The sequence below is a fragment of the Geospiza fortis genome, unplaced genomic scaffold (assembly GCF_000277835.1).
Source record: "Geospiza fortis unplaced genomic scaffold, GeoFor_1.0 scaffold58, whole genome shotgun sequence".
Taxonomy (NCBI): domain Eukaryota; kingdom Metazoa; phylum Chordata; class Aves; order Passeriformes; family Thraupidae; genus Geospiza; species Geospiza fortis.
In genome coordinates, this window is record NW_005054359.1 from 1,353,238 (window position 1) to 1,374,001 (window position 20,764).

The 20,764-nt window shown below is 37.7% G+C and overlaps 1 protein-coding gene across 3 annotated transcripts in view; it reads left to right on the forward strand.

Moving 5' to 3' along the window:
- DROSHA (drosha ribonuclease III) overlaps nucleotides 1–20,764 on the forward strand; it is a 73,032-nt gene that overhangs the window by 27,454 nt on the left and 24,814 nt on the right. For all 3 annotated transcript variants that reach the window (XM_031059287.1, XM_031059286.1, XM_005423854.3), the window contains 8 exons: nucleotides 1,551–1,675; nucleotides 5,096–5,195; nucleotides 8,115–8,222; nucleotides 13,067–13,174; nucleotides 15,531–15,669; nucleotides 16,353–16,413; nucleotides 18,312–18,371; nucleotides 20,322–20,421. In XM_031059287.1, coding sequence (XP_030915147.1) covers nucleotides 1,551–1,675; nucleotides 5,096–5,195; nucleotides 8,115–8,222; nucleotides 13,067–13,174; nucleotides 15,531–15,669; nucleotides 16,353–16,413; nucleotides 18,312–18,371; nucleotides 20,322–20,421 — 801 coding nt within the window. The remainder of the gene's footprint in view (nucleotides 1–1,550; nucleotides 1,676–5,095; nucleotides 5,196–8,114; nucleotides 8,223–13,066; nucleotides 13,175–15,530; nucleotides 15,670–16,352; nucleotides 16,414–18,311; nucleotides 18,372–20,321; nucleotides 20,422–20,764) is intronic.

A 20,764-nucleotide genomic window follows, 5' to 3' on the forward strand; every position in this document is an offset into this window, starting at 1 on the left:
AGCTAATGAGGAGACAAAAACTTCTCAAGCTGGTTTTGTGCAGTCTCCAAAAAAACGAAAAACAACCCCCTAAAAATAAACTTAACCTAATCCTTAAAAATCAGGACTTTTAAGCTCTTGTTTAGAGGACAACATTCTGTCTGGTACAAATCTTGCCCATTATTTTCTTTAGGGCTTTTTTTGTTCTAATCCTTTATATAAGAAGTGCTGTGGGGAAGACCTTTTTCTCTCTTTTTTTTTTTTTTTCTGAAACCATCAGCTTTAACTAACTAATTTAAGTAGGTTAACTATTAACCAACATAAATATTTTTTTCCTCTGATTTTTTTTTTTTGGCTGGAGAGATGTGAATTTATGCTCAGTCATCTTGTCTAAAGGGAAGCTGATAAGCATTTTCCCTTGGAAAATATTTCTTTATCTGAAAGCCAAGCTTTTAAGTAAGGTTTTTTTTTTTTTAGAATAGGTGCCATATATAGAATTGACTTTGCTTTTCCGTGCAGAAAATTATTCCTGTGAACAGTTCTACCAAGGTGGTTTGGAGGGTAAAAGCTTTGTTCTTGACACAGTTTTTATTGTTTTGTGAAGAGAATGGTGAGAGCTGTTTCTGTAACACCGAAATTCATCTTTGAGTGCATCTTTACCGTGCTAAATGAGAAGTTCTGAGATGCAGGTAACTAGAAGTAATGCCCTTTTTCTGAAACCTAAGACAAGCAAAATATATTGGCCTCATCCAGCAAAGGGGGGAGAAAGCAGGCACGTTACAAAGCAGCTTGACAGGTAATGGAGAAGTTGTTTACTTGGAGACAAACTGTGCACCTTCAGCTGAGTTTTTAAATATGCTGGGTAAGTGATCAAAAGCTCTGTGAGCAGCATGTCTGCTACAGTGGCGAGCAATTACTTACTCTTGGTGTTCAGAGAGCTGAAGCAGAAGTTGCCTTCTTTTGCACTGTCCTTTTTAGCAATGAAAAGAACTTCTGTTTTGAACTGTTAAAAGGGCAAAAGTCTCCTCATTATACAAGACTATATTCCTCCTTGTACACATCAGCCTAGGAGCCTTTTTCTGAGAGTAGTGTGACAGATTTTTTTTGATGCTGTTTAGTCTGTGTGATTGAATGGATCTAATAATACCTTTATTTGCTTTGGGAAATCATGAACTAAAATTAGAGAGGTAAACTGATCTTAGCAAACTGCTCAGGCATGTGGGTTTTTGGACACCACAATGCTAATCCTAATTTTTATTTCTGGTGTGATGCTTGACCAGAGAAAGTTGTTTTAAGTTCTTGGAAATAGTAAAAGTAAGTTTCTGGATGTTTAAAATTAAAAGGCCTTTTTGTTTTTTTTTCTTTAAGTGTTAGGTCAATTAGCTTTGTGTCAGTTATTGTTGTTGCCAAATGTTTATAATAGTATTAATGATTAGTTTAATGTGGATCTTGGAGATTAATGTTTGGAGTGTTGTTGCTTCATGTTTCCTGGATAGTGTGGGCTTGAGGCAGTAAATTTTCCATGGAGCTGCTGTCAATTTAGTTGTATTTTGTTTTTTTTTTTCTCCTAGAAGCCCAGCTCAGTTCGTATTGATCAACTAGACCGCGAACAATTCAATCCTGATGTAATTACTTTCCCTATTATTGTGCACTTTGGGATACGACCTGCTCAACTCAGTTATGCTGGAGATCCTCAGTAAGATGCTTTTCTTTCTTTCTTTTGTTCAGGAACTCATTACTGTTGTCGTTTGTGCCTTAAATAGGGCTTGGTTATGTGCTTAGTATACCAAGTGCTAAGCTCAGTATAAAGCTTAGTTAGCACTTACGGTATCGGACACAAGCTCCTGCAAGTTAGAAAATATAAGGAGTAACTTTTTCTCTGGAATACTTCAGGATCTGCTGAAGTAAATATGCATGCATGTGTGGTATGAAACTTCTTAACCTGACAACAGCTCTTCTGAGTCCAGCAAAAGGTGGTTCCTCAAGCTCCACGTTATTTCTCTGAGAGGCCAGTGGCAGGTTTTCAGAGACAGAATAGTGTAACAGCAAGGCAGAGGAGGACAAGTAGTTACCCAAGCTTCCTAATGTCTGTTGCATATAGACTTCTGAGCTAGAGGATGTATTTAGGTCATTTTGTTAAACAGCCCTGAATGGATGTTTTTAAATTTCTCAAATCACTGTTTGAGTCTTATGCTACTGACAGGGAGAAGATTTCAGGTAATCACTGCACCACTACTGCCATGCATCATATGCAAAAGTAATGATTTTTATTTCAGAGCTGCTGCTTGATTGTTTAATTAGATGTTCTTCAGGTCTCACATCTAATAAGGAATAATATAGCCATTTTCTGTTTGATTACTTCATGATGTTTGTTTCTTGCATACTGCTATATGCTACTTAATCATCTCTTTCTATGCTTTGAAGGATCATGTCTACATAGTGTTTCCTAGCTTGGAAGCTCTATTCTGTGCTTTTTATATCCTGTTAGAGTTTGGGAGGAATGTAGAGAAGGAGTGGAGAGAGAATCAGGACTTCAGGCAGACAAAGAAATACTGTTTCACTGTGGATTGAAGAAAGATGATGATGATTGGTTTTTCTTCCCAGTTCTTTTCTTAACCTCTGACTATTTCAGGGAATATTTCCAGTGATTGGGGCATCTGCTTTCTGCATGATGACAGTATAAAGCCTGTCTCTGGTGTATGTGTAGTTAAGCTTGTCTTTTTCCTCAATGCAGTAGTTTAAAAATGGTATTCCCCAATGAAGTACTCCCACTAATGAGAGAACCACAAGCCACTCCCTTCCCCTTCCATTGAGAGGCACAAAAAAGCAGAGATCACAGGCTGAGAGAAAAATGATTTACTGGAAACAGCAATGAGACAAGAAAATAAACAGTAACAGCAACAATACTAAAATCAAAAATGTAGAAAAAGAGGATAATTTATGTGCAAATGCTCAACAGATCTGCAGTTTTGAGGCCCAAACACTCATGTTGCATGTATGAGAGTTGTATTGTTTTGCAACTGCATGCTGAGGATTTTAAATCCAAAGTGGCAGGAAGTAGGAATGTTGAGTGCTAATCCAGATAACAAAATGGATTTTTTTGGCTTTGATCATTAGTTTTAACTTAAAAATATATATCTTTATCTTTTAGTTTTCTTGTCCATAAAAAGGAAATAATTAGACCCAAAAATATCAGAATTATCTCTACTTTGATGCTTAATTTATTACTAACTGTAAAGTTCTAGTATTGTCATTGAAAATAGTATAAAGAGACAAAAATTGTTCTTCCCACACATTTTTATTTTCTTTTCTTTAAAATTTACTTGTGGGTTTGTTTTTTGTTTTGGGTTTTAACCTTGGAGCTGCTTACAGAACACAGGTATGTTTTGTTTTATCAAAGTAACAAAGCATTTTTTGTGAAAGACCTCTGTGATGCTGTCATAAATGTCAGGCTTAACTCTGGTGTATGTGCGCCCAGAAGAGATTTTCCTCTAATGTGTCTTTTCTTTGTGATGCTCTCATACAGAATTTTTTGTAATGGTAATATGTTTTTTAATTCTCCAGCTTAATTGCAGTAACAAAGCTTGTTTCACCCTTGTCAATACTTGCAGAAAAATGTGAATTGTAGATCACAGTTTCAGGTTCTTGGTTTTGGGTTGAAACTTCCTCAAGGCATTTGTCCTTTTTGTTTTGGTTGATTTGTTCATTAATTAATTTTTCTTTTTTGGATGGTGATTTGTCAAAAATAGATGTGCTATTCTGCAGATTGCAAAAGTGCGGTGAATGGAGCATGAGGGAAATCTATGTATTGACCATTTCAGATGTATTTGTAGACTGAAAAAATATCAGTATCTCCAGAGGCAGAGAGTATACATTCAAGAATGCTGCAGAGAAATACCTAGGGAAAAAATGCCAATAAGAAAAGATTTGTTTATATGTCTGTGAATGCCAATAAGAAAAGATTTGTTTATATGTCTGTGAATGTGGGAGGCTGGGAAGATTATGAAATAGTAAAAGATCTGCTGCTTCATTGACTGCTAAGCCACTAACATGAAAACTTCCTAATAAAACAACTGCTCTAAGTTGTTGCTGGGGAAGATTGTCTTTTATAATGTAAATATGTGTAAAAATTAACTTGGGTAAACTTCTTTCCTCTGGCCTCTAATTCCCTGCTTCCTATTCAAAGTCTGATTTATGGTTGTCCTGAATACAAGGACAACCTGGACACAGGGTCCTAAGGACAGGGTCCACATTGTCTAAGGACACAGGGTCCCTGTCACAATTCTCTTTGTTGCTCCTCCCATTGTAACTTTTGAAGCTGTCGGTCAATTGCAGCTGAATATAATGTTGGGGTGTTGTCTTCAGATGGAGTAAGTTCTTACAAATTTGGTGAAAGTTTGTGCTGGATCACTGAGGGACTCCCACCAAGGAAAACATTGTAATTGGGGTTCATGTGTAATTAGACACTGCCAAAATAAGAAAAGGCTAGATGGTTGGAGAAAACCAGAAAATTTGAGTATGTGCCAATCACAGAAATAACTTGAATTTCTCTTTCCGTTCAGCAGAAATCCATAGGGAGCAAAACGTTCATTTCACTTCTCACAGGCTAACTTCATGTTGCATGTGACTTGTAGAGCTCTTCCTCATGTGCTTCACTGAGATGTTTGAGCTGGTGTAAGGACAGACACTTCCTGGGGAAGGGCGCTACTCCTTTGCAGTGAATGATAGGTAAACCGTGTGGAGAAGGAGTTTTCTCCTGCCTGAATTAAGGGGCAGGCACGTCTTTTCAGCATACAGAGGTGGCCCTTTGGAGAGCATGGTGGGTATTTGGGAGACCTGGGGTCTGCCTGAATCTTTGCTATTCTTTACCTCACTCTGAGCACCAATGCCTCCTCTCTGCTTCCTGACCCACCCTGCTGGAGCAGCTACCCAGGCACTGTCACCTCTCGGAAAGTGCATTGAGATTATTTTATTTCTGTAGCAAAGAGGCGCTTGTAGACATTCTTTGTGTACGTTGTGTACATTATTAGCAGCTGGTGTGTTCCTAATGACGAACAGGGAGAGAGAGACTTCTGTTCACTGACCAAAATACTTGTTTTCTGGTTTTGTCCTTCAGATACCAAAAGCTGTGGAAGAGTTACGTGAAGCTGCGTCACCTGCTGGCTAATAGTCCCAAAGTCAAACAGGCTGATAAACAGAAATTATCACAAAGAGAGGTATTCTGGACCTTCCTATGACTGATAATTGATCATTGTAATTTGTGATGGAATAAAGCCATTTGACTGCCCTGTTTATGGAAAGAATAGAAATCCTTTACAAAACAGTTCCTCTCCAGACTCTTAACACAGATTTTATTTTTATCTATGCTTGTTATTGAATGGAGGTTTTTTTCCTTTTTTTCAGCTGTCAAACTGCTGCAAGTTTTTTACCCAATTACAGAAATTACTGTTATGGAACCATAACTTCTTTATAGCTGTTGCCATTAATGGTTTCAAGAATTAGCATAGAGAAGGACTTTTTATTTCATAATGTACTTTTAACTGGCTCATAATTTTAAACATTTCTCTTCTGAAATAAAAACTGCCACGCTTGTGTGCATAAACCGTAATTTATTAGGTGGTATAGTGACATTGCTTAGGATCTTTGACTTGAAATCATCTGGTTGTTGTATGATAGACAAGATATTTTTCTCATTTTGTTTTTTTCCTGCAAAGTGATGAGCAATAAGCATTTCCTAACTGCAGATGCTCAACCAATTGGGAATTAAAAGCAGAAAAACAAAGACTCCTAAATATAGCCTAAACCAACCTATTTCTATAAACCCATGGACTGAAGCTTTGAATTTGTCCAGTGCATGTCTATCGGTCACTCTTAATTTAACAACCTGTGTAAAGAATACACAGAGGAGAGATTAACTTCTCAAGTACGGGATGGTATTTAATTAAGTGATATTGTATTTTTATTTATTCATTAGAAACACTAATTATTCATAAAATCATAGACTACCTTGGGAATGATGCTTGAGAATCATGGACTGTGATTCCTGAGATTTCCCCAGTTTATTGGGGAAGTCTCAGAAATTGCACTTTTGGCATTGCTTTTGGTTGCAGAAAGTGTTTGATACATATGACATTGCACCTAGTTATTTCATTGTTGCAAAGCACAGTATGCTGTTGTGTTAGCAAGAGTGTTAGTAAACATTTTATTCATGCTGATATTAAATAAGCCCTTGCCTTCCTTACTTGGAAATGGAAAAAAAAAACAACCCCACAACATTGTGACTGAACTGTGCCACAGTTGTAAAGGAAAAAAAAGATTTGTCCTTACTGAGGTGATTTTGTTTGCCACAGCTACACACAGAGCAAGCAGAAGATCATTGTTTTATGGGCATATTTTCATTAGGGGGTAATGGATAGCTCATTTGTAAAATTGTAGTGGATTGTTTGTAAGGGGGTGATCATATTTTGCTCCAGAAGATAAAATGTTCCTTTTTTATTTAGCACTTGCTGGGGACTGCTGATTTTTGTTTCTAGGCTGTATTATCTCAGATAATGAGTTTTACAAGTAGTATGCCAAGAGGGAGGCATACAGGGCTGAAGCAGAAACTTTATGTGACAATAACCTATATATTTGTCAGTAGAGGTGTCAGTAACTCAGAAGGAGCTGTAGCACCGTACCTGACTTGTACATGGGCTTTTAAAGATTATGAATCATATATTATGGAGTGCTTCTGAGCCAGTCAGACTGAAATACAGCCAGGTCTGACAAACACTGTAGCACCTTTCTCAGGAAAACTCAATGACACACCTTTGACAATGCACAAGGGGTGCAGTGCTGGCAGCATCTTTGTTCCCTCTGCCATCAGTCATCCACCACTGTGAGGCTGTACAATGATATTATTTGTGACAAGGTCATGCCTGGGGCTTTGTTCCTCTAACCTAACTTTGAGCATTTACAGCAGGTGCATAAATTAGGACCTGAAGGCTCACTTTGAAGTCAGTGGAGGGAGAAATGCATTTTTGAAGCCATTTATCCCCTTCACTGAATATAAAAGGAACCAGGGCTATCTAGCATCCTACCGTAGGCACCTTTGTACTGAGGTGTCTGAGGTTTGATGAATCTGTGTCTGGACAGATGCATGTGTTGGAACTACTCTGTGAGTCTCTGCAAATCAGAAAACAGAGCCTGTTCTGCCCAGCCTGCTCACAGGCTTCAAACTGGGAGCTGGAAAGAGACAGCTTTGAGCAAGTGCCTTGTAATGAAAAGGAGATGGAGAGGCAGGATAAGTTGCAGCTTTGAAGAGCTTTGTGTTCTGAAGAAGGCAGAGCACTGAGGGGTTAGTTCATGCTGTGTGGGGAGCTTGCACACCCCAGGGCTTTATAGTATTGGAACCAAGAGATTCTAATCCCAGGCTGATTTATTTTATCTGTTTTTCTTTAATTTCATTTTTACAGAAAATATTTTCTTTCAATTATGCTGTCACAATCTTTTAGTGATTTAATGTCTCTAGAAACCCTATCATGGTTTCTAGAGCCAAATTGTTTGCACACCACCAAAATAGCCAGTGGTCAAGGTAAAACGTATATTTAATAATTTTTATTGAAATAAAATTGGTGGATTGCAATCAGCGTAGTTTCTAGGACTGGTGAATGCTGACCCCTTTCCCAGACTGGGCAGAATGACATAGCTGAACAGGAACTGTTGCAAAGTAGCCAAGATGACAAAGCAAACCCTGTTTTGCTCCTCCTGAGTGTTCAGACCAGGAGTACTCACAGTGATGGACATGAAAGAAGAGGTTGTTTTGTACATCTGGGAAAGAAAGTTCTTTCATTGTAAGGACTTTAGCTTTCTTACTCATGTATCATCTTAGATATATGAGTTGGACTGGTTTGTTTTGTCATTTGCAGCAAAGAAAATGTAGTCACCTCTGTTCTCTCCTTGGTCTACCAAAATCCCCTGCCTACACTGTATTCCAACACATCTGCCAGTCTGGGAGTTGTCAGATCTGCGCCAGCCTTAGAAACTGCTGACCAGAACTGAACCTCACCATGGGTATTGTGAACACGCTGGTGTGTGCATCGCTGTGCTTTGTTGTAGCAAGCCCTTCACAGGAGCTCTGTTCTCTCCCTGCTTAGGAGGCACTGCAGAAAATTCGCCAGAAGAACACAATGAGACGTGAAGTCACTGTGGAGTTGAGCAGCCAGGGCTTCTGGAAAACGGGGATACGCTCTGATGTCTGCCAGGTGACTGAACCAGAGAGATGGATTTTCTTTCTTGGTAGCTGCCATTTACCTTTGCAAGGGTTTCTTCTAGACTGAGGAACCAAATGGAAATGAGTACCTCAATAATATCTATTGATCTAGGGAACTATTCTAGTGTTCTGTCCACCCCTTCTATACACACAAAAAAGGTAATTTAAAATTTAAAATTTTCTGCCAGGGGTTGATTAGTGCAAATGAGAGTGATTAGGAATGGCCAGTTTGAGGCTGGTGGTTTGCCAAATATTGAGTCTAGTGTGAAACTCTTAATCCACCAGGTTTTATAAAATTTATTATATTTTAATATTTTTATTATATTACATTTATTATATTTTTATTTATTATATTTTTCTATTTAGATTGCTTTTAAAAACACCCCAAGTTTTACAGCAAAGCATGAAGAAATATCTTTTTACTTAAAAGAAATTAAAAAAACTAAAACCCTGCCACAATTACCTTTTAAGGTGAGCCTCAGTAGAAAGGTATCTTTCAGATACTCTGTTTCATATGCATGACATCTCTAAGGAACATATCTCTGTCAGATCCTATTCTGAAGCAGTTGACAGCAACCAGCTTTGTGATATAATAAGAATAAATGCAATTTTTATTTAATTTTGTATTAGTAAAATTTGAGTAGTAGTAACAGCCATATAATTATGCTAGAGATATACTTGCATTATTTTTTGGCTGTTGCTTTGATGATGTTATTTAAGAGTTAAATGCGTGCAACTTCATATTAGCTTAACAATGCGGAGTATAAATTAGAGGGGTTGCTAGGCAAGGGTATAGGTAGAAATTTCATTATAATCTTAAAAGTCAAAGGGGAAAATTCTAGAGTGAGAGAAATGCTAGTAACTAAAATTGCTTTTCTTCCATCTGAAACATTTCTTGTGATTCTACTATTGCTTCTGAAGTAGAAGGAGAATAGTGGCACAATATCTCCTCACATAGCTCAAGAACATCACAGCCATTCCCTAATTTTTCTATTGTGAACTGTATATGTTTTTATAGCTTAAGTAAACAGAGTAAATTTCCAGTTTAGGCACTTTGAAACTGTTCTGTGTTATTCATAATATCTTTTGTGATTCATCTCCTAATGTCTTGAATATTCCTGTTTCATTTTGTTGAAGGACAGCAAAACACCAAAGAGTGATAAAAGTAAAGCTGTTTCACAATTTTTGTGCCCATCTGCAGCTGTAACATCTAAATCAGCCAGTTCTGGTATGAAGGTCCTTTGATTTGATTTCTTAGAGAGGCCAAGAATAGGCAACTGTATGTCTGTAAAATGAAAGATTGCTGCTGTTGCTACATGCTTTTTCCCAGATTAAAGAAGACTAAAACTAAATATGCATAAATCAGCTCTGGGGGCAGAGCTCAAGTGCAGTGATTTAAAATTACTGCTTTTAAAAGCATTGCAGTTTAGAAGATTGAAACTCTTTTAAGTCACTTGTGATAGCTTATACTTGCTCTGAGTTCCTTATAGCCCTAATGACACTGGTCTTTGCTGTCTCAGAAATGAACTGCTTGAAAGGGTAGGAAAAATGGTGAGTGGAATGTTCTAAAAAAGTGTAAAATGTCTGAGTTCTGACAGGCTCACTTGAGGTTACCTGGTATATAAAGTGCAGTACTTGGCCGCTGAGCTGGGCAGCACGTGGTACACGGTGTGGCAGGATCTGGCCATGCTGAGAAGACCCCACCTCTGTTCCCCCTCTCCACCCACACCATTGTTGCTAGTGAGCCTTCAGCAGCACTGTAGAGTGTTCAGCATCTCATACATTCCAAAACATTTCAGCTCACCTGCTTCCCCTTTGTAGCTTCAGGTCAGGAGCACCTGCTGTCCTGGGGGATGATGGCACTACCTGAGGGCACTTGAGAGAGTCTCTGCCTTGCTGTGCTAGCTGCAGCAAGAAAAGGACATGCAAAATATTTGAAATCAAACATATTTTAAAAACATCTCTTCTACAGAGATAAATACGTAAAACATCAGAAACATTCAATAGCCATAGTCCAAGATGATGGATGTTGATTGAATCAATCAATCAATCAGTTAGTGCCAGGAAAGCAGCATTTTTTCAAAATAACTTCAAGAGTCAAATTAAGTCTTTCTTTGTGCTCACAGGGGACTTTCAATTCTTTTTTCACTGCACCACAGCTGATAAAAGTCTGAAACTTGGTATCTGAGTCCTCAAATGCAGGGACACGTGTTAGTGTGAAGAATGTTAAATGTTGCTTGAGGAGACTCTTTCTGTCTAGTACGGTGGAATGTAGAGGCAGGGAAGCACAGTTGTCCTGTGAAACAGTTTCAGGCTTGGTTGTTTTGGTGTTTTTCAATTAATTCTTTCCGTGAAGGAACACATAGGAATCACACCTGTACAATTTATATGGAGATAAAAGGGATGTTCTTAAAAATACCCCCAAAAAACTGTAAATGAGTGACATGGTAACAAACTAAAACTTCTTAATAACACTTCCTAATTCTACTTGGAGTGGTTTTATATTTCTCTGCCATTTGGAAGTCTTTTTCTTGCATATTGGCTGGTTATTTCATCTGAGAGAAAAGGACCAGGGAAGAGTTCCTAGCAACAGTTGGCTGAACATGAGCCAGCGTGTGCCCAAGTGGCCAAAAAGGCCGAGGGCATCCTGGCCTGTGTCAGCACTTGTGTGGCCAGCAGGAGCAGGGCAGGGATTGTCCTCTATACTCAGCACTGGTGAGGCTGCACCTTGAGTCCTGTGTCCAGTTCTGGGCCCCTCACAGCGAGAAGGACATTGAGGGACTGGAGCACGTCCAGAGAAGGGCAACAGAGCTGGTGAAGGGTCTGCAGCACAAGTCTGATGAGAAGTGGCTGAAGGAGCTGGGAGAAAAGGAGGCTCTGAGGAGACCTTATCACTCTCTACAGCTGCCTGAGAGGAGTTTGTAGTCAGGTGGGAGATGATATGTTCTCCCAGGCAGCAAGTGACAGGACAAAAGGAAATGGTCTCAAGTTGTACCCAGGGGGTTTAAGATCGGATATTAGGAATAATTTCTTTGCAGATAAGGTTATCAAGCATTGTAACAGGTTGCCCAGGAAAGTGGTGAAGTCACCATCCCTGAGGGTATTTATAAAGGTCTGTGGAGCATGGTTTAGTTGGTGGAGTTTACTTCAGCAGTTGGACTCAATCATCTCAAGGGTCTTTTCCAAACTGAATGATTCTGTGATTACCTTCCAGCCCTGTGTTTAGTTTTCAGGAATTTCATGGTCTTTTTCTTAAACAGAAAGTCTTGCCATTAGTTAGTCTTCATTTTTGATCTTGTAACATTCAACAGTTTGTATTTTCTGCTGTTCTGTCATTAGTGACCTGCAGAAATCTGTAACAGCATGTATTTTGTAAATTATACGTCATCAACTTCATATGCTTGTTTTTCTTGCTTCTCTCCATGCTATACACTCATTTCCTCTAATCATACACAATCCTTTTTCTGAATTAATTATGACAGCCCTCAGATTTTAATGCCCTTAAAACACATGTTTATTCTGAATATATTCATGTTATGTCAGTAATAGGAACAACTAGAAAAAACTAGTTCACAAATGGTCACATGCATAAAAGTCTTCAAATCCTGCATTTCTCCTGTTTCTCTCTTCATTCTTATGCAAGAATTGTGATGTTGATATCATACTTGCTATAGTACTCTACTGATAAACTATACTAATTGCTTATTTCAACCCAGATGCATCCAAAGTCAATATTAGTGGAGAATTCCTTAGAAACACTGAGAGAGGGTGACTGCCATTGTTACAAAATAGAGTTGTTGTTTTTTCAATTTTATTGATATTTTCCCCAACAGGAGAACATTGTCTGTTTCTTAGACAAACAGCAACCTTTCTGATACTTTTTTAGCACATTAAATGTGCCAGACTACAGCATTTCAAAAATCCCATAATTCTTCCTCAAAAGGAAGTGAAGCAAGGCACAACTGTGCTTGAAAATTGAGTACCTACTGTTGTTTGGTGAAAGCTGGCTAAAGTGGTGTAAAGTGTTTCTTCCTTAATGTAATGAGGCAGAGGGGAAGCGCTGTTTCTTCATTTTTGAAGCAGAGTGTTAAATGAAAAGGTACAAATATAGTGTTATATTCAGTCATAGCTTCTTGAAATTTGCTGTTACTGGTGACTGTGACCGTATTCACAGGGGTCCGAGGATGAGGGAAGAGACGAGGATCTGACTCCATGTTTCAGAAGGCTTGATTTATTATTTTATGATATATATTATATTAAAACTATACTAAAAGAATAGAAGAAAGGATTTCATCAGAAGGCTAGCTAAGAATAGAAAAAGAAGAAATTATAACAAAAGCTTGTGGCTCAGACTCTCTGTCCGAGCCAGCTGGACTGTGATTGGCCATTAATTAGAAACAACCGCATGAGACCAATCACAGATGCACCTGTTGCATTCCACAGCAGGAGATAACCATTGTTTACATTTTGTTCCTGAGGGCTCTCAGCTTCTCAGGAGGAAAAATCCTAAGAAAAGGATTTTTCATGAAAGATGTCTGGGACAGGTGACCAGGTGAAAAAAAGACATTTTTTGCCTTATTGAAGTTGCTTAAGTTGAAGACTGGGTTTATGTATTTATTTCTTTAGTCTGGATGGGGCTGTGGAGATAAAAACATATGATTAATTAAGTGCTTTGATAAGTGAAGGATGGGAAACTATGATTTTTTTTTCTTACTTAAACCAAAACAGTAAACTAGAATTGTAACAATTGGGAAGTGTTTGTATTTTTAGCTCAGTCAACTGAATTCTCTGTACACTAAATTTGAATGATTTTGCTTGTTGCGTTTGTTTTTTCAGCATGCAATGATGCTTCCTGTCCTCACCCACCATGTCCGCTACCATCAGTGTCTGATGCACTTGGACAAATTGATAGGCTACACTTTTCGAGATAGGTGCTTGCTGCAGGTAAGATAGGAAAAGAAAACCCCAACATCTTGCTGGTTTCTCTCCATGATATTACTGAGCTCATTCATATTGCTGAAGTGCACAGCATTGCCTCTGCTTGGATGGACCTGATTACTTGTACTGCAGATCTTTCGAAAGTTTCAGTTTGACCAAGAGACTTCTAAATAGAGATATCTATTGTTCACATAAATATTACACCTGCCTTTGCTCCCATGGTAGATCTGGATTTGCTTGTAATGTGTGGCAAGACAAAAATGCAGTTACTGAAAAGACTGTCAAGTACTTATTTCTGGGTTAGTTCTTTATTTCAGGTATTTATGGAGAATACAATGTTATTCTGCAGATGAGTGGATGTGCCCTGCTTCTTGTTTTTATAGCCAGTTGTTCCAAAAGAGCAGAGTTGCCCTTTTTTTGCATTTGTAGGTAGTGAATAGAAATTTGCAAACTTCTGTTTGGCTCTTGATTTCTGCAAGTATATGATGAATTTTTTTTTTTATTAACAAGCAAGAGCAGGAGCTGGAGAGGAGAAGTTCTTACTTGTGTTAGATGCATCCATGTCACATAACTAGCCTTTTATGTTAGTGCATATTTGGAACTGATTATCTCTGAGGCTGGTTCTTTGCATGGTGGCCCCTTTCCTCTTAGACTTTTTCTGAATTTAGTGAAGGAATATGGGGACTTCTATACAGAACTTCCTTCTGAAGTAAGCGTCATCTCTCTCCAATGACTGGACTAAATTCAAAACATGGCAGTTTTTGTATTTCTTTACAGATTTTATTCCCAAATTATTTTAAGGAAATGTCTTTTCTCACAGCTTTTCTGGTTTCTAGGATTTGTTTTCCAGGCCTTTTCCTACTGCAAGTTACATTAAACATTGAGCATTTTCTAGGATTTGGTTGTTGGCAGGTTGTCTTTGTTTTAATGTCAAAGATAAAAATGCAGTGATGGAAACTTTCAAAATGTTGAGGCCAAACACACAAACCAACAAGTAAATTTAATCAAAAAGAGATGAGAGCATAAAAATAAAGTGTTAATAATGTTTGGTTATAACAAATGTGCTTTTTAATGTTTTGTCCCTACACTCATTTATTTAAAACCTAAAAACATTTTCCATGGTAGGAAGAGCTTTTTAAAAATGTATATAGTATCAGTAATTTGCTTGGGCATAGGCAGTGTTTGATGTATAATTCTGCATTGATTGTTACCTATTTTATCATGGTATATTCTTTTTAAAATACAGGCAGGCTAAAAAAAGATTACACTGAATTATCTATTCAGAAAAGCTGTAATGTGTCATCTGGTCCAGATGGAGCAGAATTTGAGAATGTGCAATTACAACAAACTTAGTAATACTATCAAGGAATTAAAAAGGACTTGGAGAAAGTTCTTATTGTTGATTCAATATAATTTTACTCTTTAAGTTTTGTGCTTAGAAAGCAACAGACAATGTTTGAATGACTTACTGAACATCTTTGCTCACAGTCTGCAGCACCAGTCCTGCATGTGTGTTAGAAGTAACTTTCTGCAACTTGCATTTTCCAGTGTTCCCTCTTTTTTTATACACAACTTTTGTGTGCCCATATTTTTATACATGCACAATATTTTGATCTGTGTATGTGTAATGAAGGAGAAAATGTGTGAGTTAGCAGGATGGAGTTCTGAAAAGCAAGCTGTAGTTCTATTTACTGCTGCCGTTTCTGCAGTGGTGATGTCAGCAGCAGAGTAAGCTTTTGGTTATCCTTGGTGGTACAAAGGTAAAACAGGACCAATCCTGTCATTCCTCTTCCATTTGAAGAATGAGTCCTCTATAGTCATGAGGGAAAGGGTTCTTCTGTGATTAACTCTGCCAAGAGTAATGTACTTGTTGTTGTTTCATTTTTTGAGCTAGGAGAGTTTTATACATACTTAAGTAATGTAAATATGGATGGTTGAGAAGCTCTTTTAATTGCTTATTTTTTAATATGAATATTTATAGTTCAGTGTTAGAGTGAATATATTTTTAAATAAGCAAATGTGTTGAAATCAGGTCAGCAAAGCTGGTAAGCAGAAGTCTTAAGGCAAATTGACAGTTCATGCTTTTTCTCTTCTAAACTAATTTTTCTTTAAAGAAAAAAATGATGAAAGTTAATTAGTTAAATTGATGATTGAGCAGAAATGTTGCTTCTTTCTGACATCTGAAAAAGCTCACCCTGCATTTAAATTCCTGGAACCAAGTTTCTGATTGACTACATCACTTTGTAACCTTTCTTCAAACTGAAAAATAACTATTACTAGCTGCTGGTCTAAGATAATGTTTTTCTTTCATTTGCAAAAATACATTTAACCCCTTTTTTTCCCTGTATGTGTTACACTATAGCTTGCCATGACTCACCCAAGCCATCATTTAAATTTTGGGATGAATCCGGATCATGCCAGAAATTCCTTATCCAACTGTGGGATTCGACAGCCCAAGTATGGAGATAGAAAAGTTCACCATATACACATGAGAAAAAAAGGTATGCCATTTACACCACTAGCATTTTCATTTTTCTCTTACCTCACATTTAATCAGTAAGAACACCCTTTGTTCCATCATCATTTCCTTGGCCATTTTACTTTTGAGAGATGCCTTTAGTAGAGGATTTCAATAATTATACGCAGACACTGGTGAGGTCTTTCTAAAAGACTGGATTTTGCAAATTAGTCAGCAAGTGAAGAGCTGAAAACAAGCAAGGGTAATAAATGGGAGGATGTATTTGCTTAGATTTTTGGCAAGTACTGTTTTCTTAATTTGCTGCTCAACATGGTGAACGAACTGGAATATATTTTGTAAATGTGTCTTGCTAATGTGAATGTGTGGTCTGTCAGCTGCAAAATATTCCTCACCCCTTTAAAGTATATTCAGTGATAATGAAGTAAATTATTTGTTGCTTATGTAATGTTTAGAATGTCCTTTTCATGCAAAGGTGGAATTTATCTGGCTTCCTGAGTGCAGAAATTCAATAATGTTGTTATGGGACTGTGGTCAGTTAGGCAGAGAGCATTGGTAAGGATTATACTTTATGTAATGAGCCCTGTAAATAACAGGATAATCTTGTGTACAGCAATTACAAAGTAACATTTTGAGTAATTGTTTTCTACATTTATTCAAAGTGAATTAGTGTCTGTTTACTTAATAGTGCATTGTTTATGTTTTTAGGGATCAACACCCTGATAAATATTATGTCCCGTTTGGGACAGGATGATCCAGCTCCTTCCAGGTAATGAAAATAGTTGTTTGCAAGTAGGGAAGCTGCTGCAGTGGGAGATATTTAATAGAAACAACCAACTTACTGTCAGCAACAGCTTTGGCAAATAGTTGAACTGAAAAGTCATTTTGAATTGGCTTTTATATTATGAAGGTGTGCTGTACCTCCATTAGCAGTGACATAGTAAATGTTTGGTCATACCTGCAGAAAATGTCTGAGGAGGGTTTTAACAGATAATTCTATCATTTTTGTTGATCCTTGAAATGAGGAGGACTAAAAGGCTACCTTTTTGCTTTCTGCAGAATAAGATTTGTTGTTGTTGTTGTTATCAGTGCTATAAATTGGATTCTTCATTATGTTTTCTCACAGTAGCACCTTCCTGGCATGGCACCTTGTTAACAGGAGTGTGGTGCTGAGCATGGGCTTTGCTGATTTACTATTCCAATTTAAAGACAGATGCAAAACCCATTAATGTTTTAATGCAATAATCTGTAAATGACCACTAAGAATTTTTTGAGTATAAATATAGTTTAAGATGTGGTTTACAGCCACAGGCACCATATTGAGCTGAAGTTGAATACACAAAGCTGACAAAGCTAATGCACGAAGCAGTTGCACGTGAAATCTCTGAAATGCATGATCTAGATGGCAGTGTGTCTTTTAGTCAGCTAGTGCTCTAGCTGGACCCAAGAGCCATCATTTTGAAAGAAGCTTGGGAATAGGAGAAATTTAATTCTACATAAATTATTGTGGCACTGTTCCCTAAATGCTGTTTCATCTAGACTATGCCCTTTTCAAGCTTACTTGAATCCTCTAAAGATAACATAAGGCTAAATTGCATTAATTCTTATGAAATAACACAAAAATGTAAAGTCACATTTCTGAGACTGGTGTGTTTTCAGTTATGTTGCCGCACAGAGGTGTTGTAGATTTGCTCACACACTACTGTTTTATACAGCAGAAGTACTTGAATTCTTTCAGCCCATAACAAAAGCCTGCTATTTCAGAAATTACACTAATTATATAATTGTTGGAGGAGTGAATATTACAATAAAAGCTGCCAAATACTTGACAAGAATCTTCTGGATTAAAAATAAAACCCTATGGCAATTGCCTTGATTCTGTTACAGTCATATGTAAAATCCAAAATGGTGCTGCTTACTTGCTTTGGTGTCTGGAGCAAAAATTTGAATGTATTCAAAGACAAGCTCATAGTCTTTTTCAGCTGCTTGCCCTTATTAGTCCTTTGAATATAAGCAGGCAGGCAGCTTGAAGGAAATGAAGCTTTATGGAAAACAAAGGTAAATCAGGCACAGTGATGAAAGAAAACAGGAAATAAAAGATTCTAATAAGTTTAATGGCATCTTTGGATGCATCTCCTGGTACAGCCATTCTTTCTTTTGAGCTCAGAGGAAGTTACAGAAAACAAGGCATTTAAAGGTGCTGTGAAAAATCCAAGTTCCTCTGCCATAGCAACGATCTGCTGCAGGGTCATCCTGCCCTGCAGGTGTTGATGTTAATTAGGTAGAGCTCCCTAGTGTCGTGCACAAGGCTTGGAACAGGCTTTTTGTTTCAATCATCTGGTGCCCTCTGATGGACAGAGAAACCTGACCTCAGTGCTAGGCAGCAGTCCTGCTTCCTTTTCCCATTTTGTGAAGCTTTGACAATAGCTCAGAACAGAACATACAGAAATTTCGAAGGTGGTGGTGTCAGTCCTGAGTTTCATGATTCACATAGTTATTACTCTGTTTTGGAAAGGATTGTGATCCAGAGAGGGTGTGGGAGGCTGCAAAAATTAGTATCGTGACTGATTAGCAATCAACTCTGATTTTTTTCTGTTTTAATTGTGTTGTGTAAATAACCAGTATGTGTTACTTAGGTTATGGTGAACTTTAAAATGCCTTTTTCAGGATTAACCACAATGAGCGTTTAGAATTTCTGGGAGATGCCGTGGTGGAGTTCTTAACAAGGTAAATGGGGAATTCTTCAACAGTTCTCACCTTTGTATGTTATTATTATAGTGTTGTGTTTATTGAACTTTCCAGTGTCTACTTTCACTGTGAATGTTTGCAGTCCTGCCTGATATTTAGACCTGCACACCTCCAGACAACTCTCTTGATAATTCTTCCAGTGGTCATGATAAAACAAGAAAGATTACAAAACAGAAAGTTAGAGTTTCTCTTTCATGGAGTGCAATTGATTTGGGTTAGAGATTATTCAGCTGTAGACAAGTTGAACTTTTTACCCTTTTTTTAAAGGAAATATGCTTTTCCTAGCATGCTGTTTTGTTTCCATGGGTTCTCTTTGTCTAGTTGCAAGGGAGAAGCATTTATGGGTAATGTTGAACGTGTTGCAGTTCTTGTATTTCCAGTTATTAGGGCTGTACCTTCCATAACAACTTCAATAGTTTAGCATATATGCAGTCTACTCAAAAGTAATGAAAAGAACTTCATGGTTCATCAAAAATTTCTCCAGTTCTGGCCTGAATATTCTGAAATCAGTGAACAAAACAGGCATATTATTAGTTACCTCCATTGTTCTACCTTACCTTACTAGAGGCAAACAGGTTGCACAAATTAAAGATTATTATCTATTTGCACCTGCTTTGTTCTGCTGTTTTAAATAGAGGTGTAGTCTTGTTTACTGCTAATTTGCTCTTTAAGCCAGTTTGTTACATGAACAACAAAACTGCCTTTATATCTCTGTTCTCTACTAGCCATTAGCTATGTGATATTAAAAACTATTAGCCTATAAAGGTCTCCACTGCCCTTAAAACTCATGGCCTTTTCTCTCATACAACAGTACAGGCTGATACGATGGAAGACTTGCTGATTAAAATGTCTTGCATTTTTCATTGTCATTGTTCATCAACCATCAGTTCACTTTCTGAGCTAACTTTTGTCTCGATTCAGAGAAAAAAATGAGCTCCATTTTTGTTCAATAGAGCATGTAAGCACCTATTTAAGTCTGATTTTTTTTCTACCTCTCCTAACTTCAGGTGTCTGCTGTTGTGAATTATGATGCTTGATTGGATTGCCTCTAAGTTTTATAGCAATTTTTTTCCTTAAATAATCTTGCATCTATCTGCATTTTTCTCCCTATGTACTGGCTTAATAAAATATTTTAATAATTAGTGCCATACAATGCCTTAATTGGAGAATGTTGAAAACCCTCTATGTGTTAACTTTTTTTGACATGGGGTAGATAGTCATAGATGAAAGTATCCAAAATAATTTATTCATTACGCAGATCTTGATGGGATCAGTGAATTACTTTTGTTTTGTTTCTGTTTTATGAAGAACCTTGCTAGCATGATGACAAATAACATTGAAGGTTGTTAAAAGCCTATGATTTTTACTTCTTTTTTTTTTTTTGGTTGCTTGTGGAATAATGACTTCACACATTTGATAAATCCAGGCTGTTGAGTTCTTTTCTTTGTTTCCATTAGCATCTGTTAAAGTACTTTAAGAAACATGTATAAACAGACAGGTGTCCTGTTGGCAGCAGCACCTGAAAGCATTGTGTACCCACAGCATGGCATTTCTCAAGGCTGAGGCTTCCCTTGTGCTTTATTCCTCAGCATCCTGTAGGTGTCAGCTGTGCTGAACCCTCTGATGCTGCTGCTAGACAGAAACCTGAGATGAGGGAACTGCAGGCTGGCAGGGATTTAGACATTATGTGCTGCCCAGCAGAGAAGCAGCACTCTTCCTGATCTGCTGCCAGTGCTATCCCATCAGAGAGGATTGGACATTGTTTGAATGTTTTATCTTTACCTTACTTCAAGCCGAGTTCCACTTTGGTAAGGGACCCACCCGTATTACCCACTAGGGTCTGAGGGAAGGGCACAGTTCTCTACAGGCGTATGTGGTTTCTCTTCAATCACATGCTAGCAGCATCTGGTTTGCTTTTTGTTTTGCCAGTGTCCACTTATACTACCTGTTTCCCACTCTGGAGGAAGGAGGATTAGCTACGTACCGCACTGCCATCGTACAGAACCAGCACCTGGCCATGCTGGCTAAGGTACAGCTCTCTGTGCCTCTGTGTTTGACATCCGTGTCAGTGTCTGGACTGCTTCTTGAGGGAACTGCCTGCTTTGAACATCACTTTCTTTGCTGTGCTTTGTGTACAAGATTGGGGATGCAGGAACCCTTTTCAGTTTGAAAGTAGATTTTAAAGGAAAACTTAGTGTTTTCTCCAAAGCATGCTTTTGGGAAAAGTGATTTTTGCAGGCATAGAGATGAGTTTTTAGCCTTTGTTGAAGGTGTGCCTTTACTTGCCTTTAATTTGCACAAGTAATGAAGCTGACAGTAGAACTTCAGTGAAGAAAAAGAATCAAACTTATAAACATGTTGTTTATAACAGA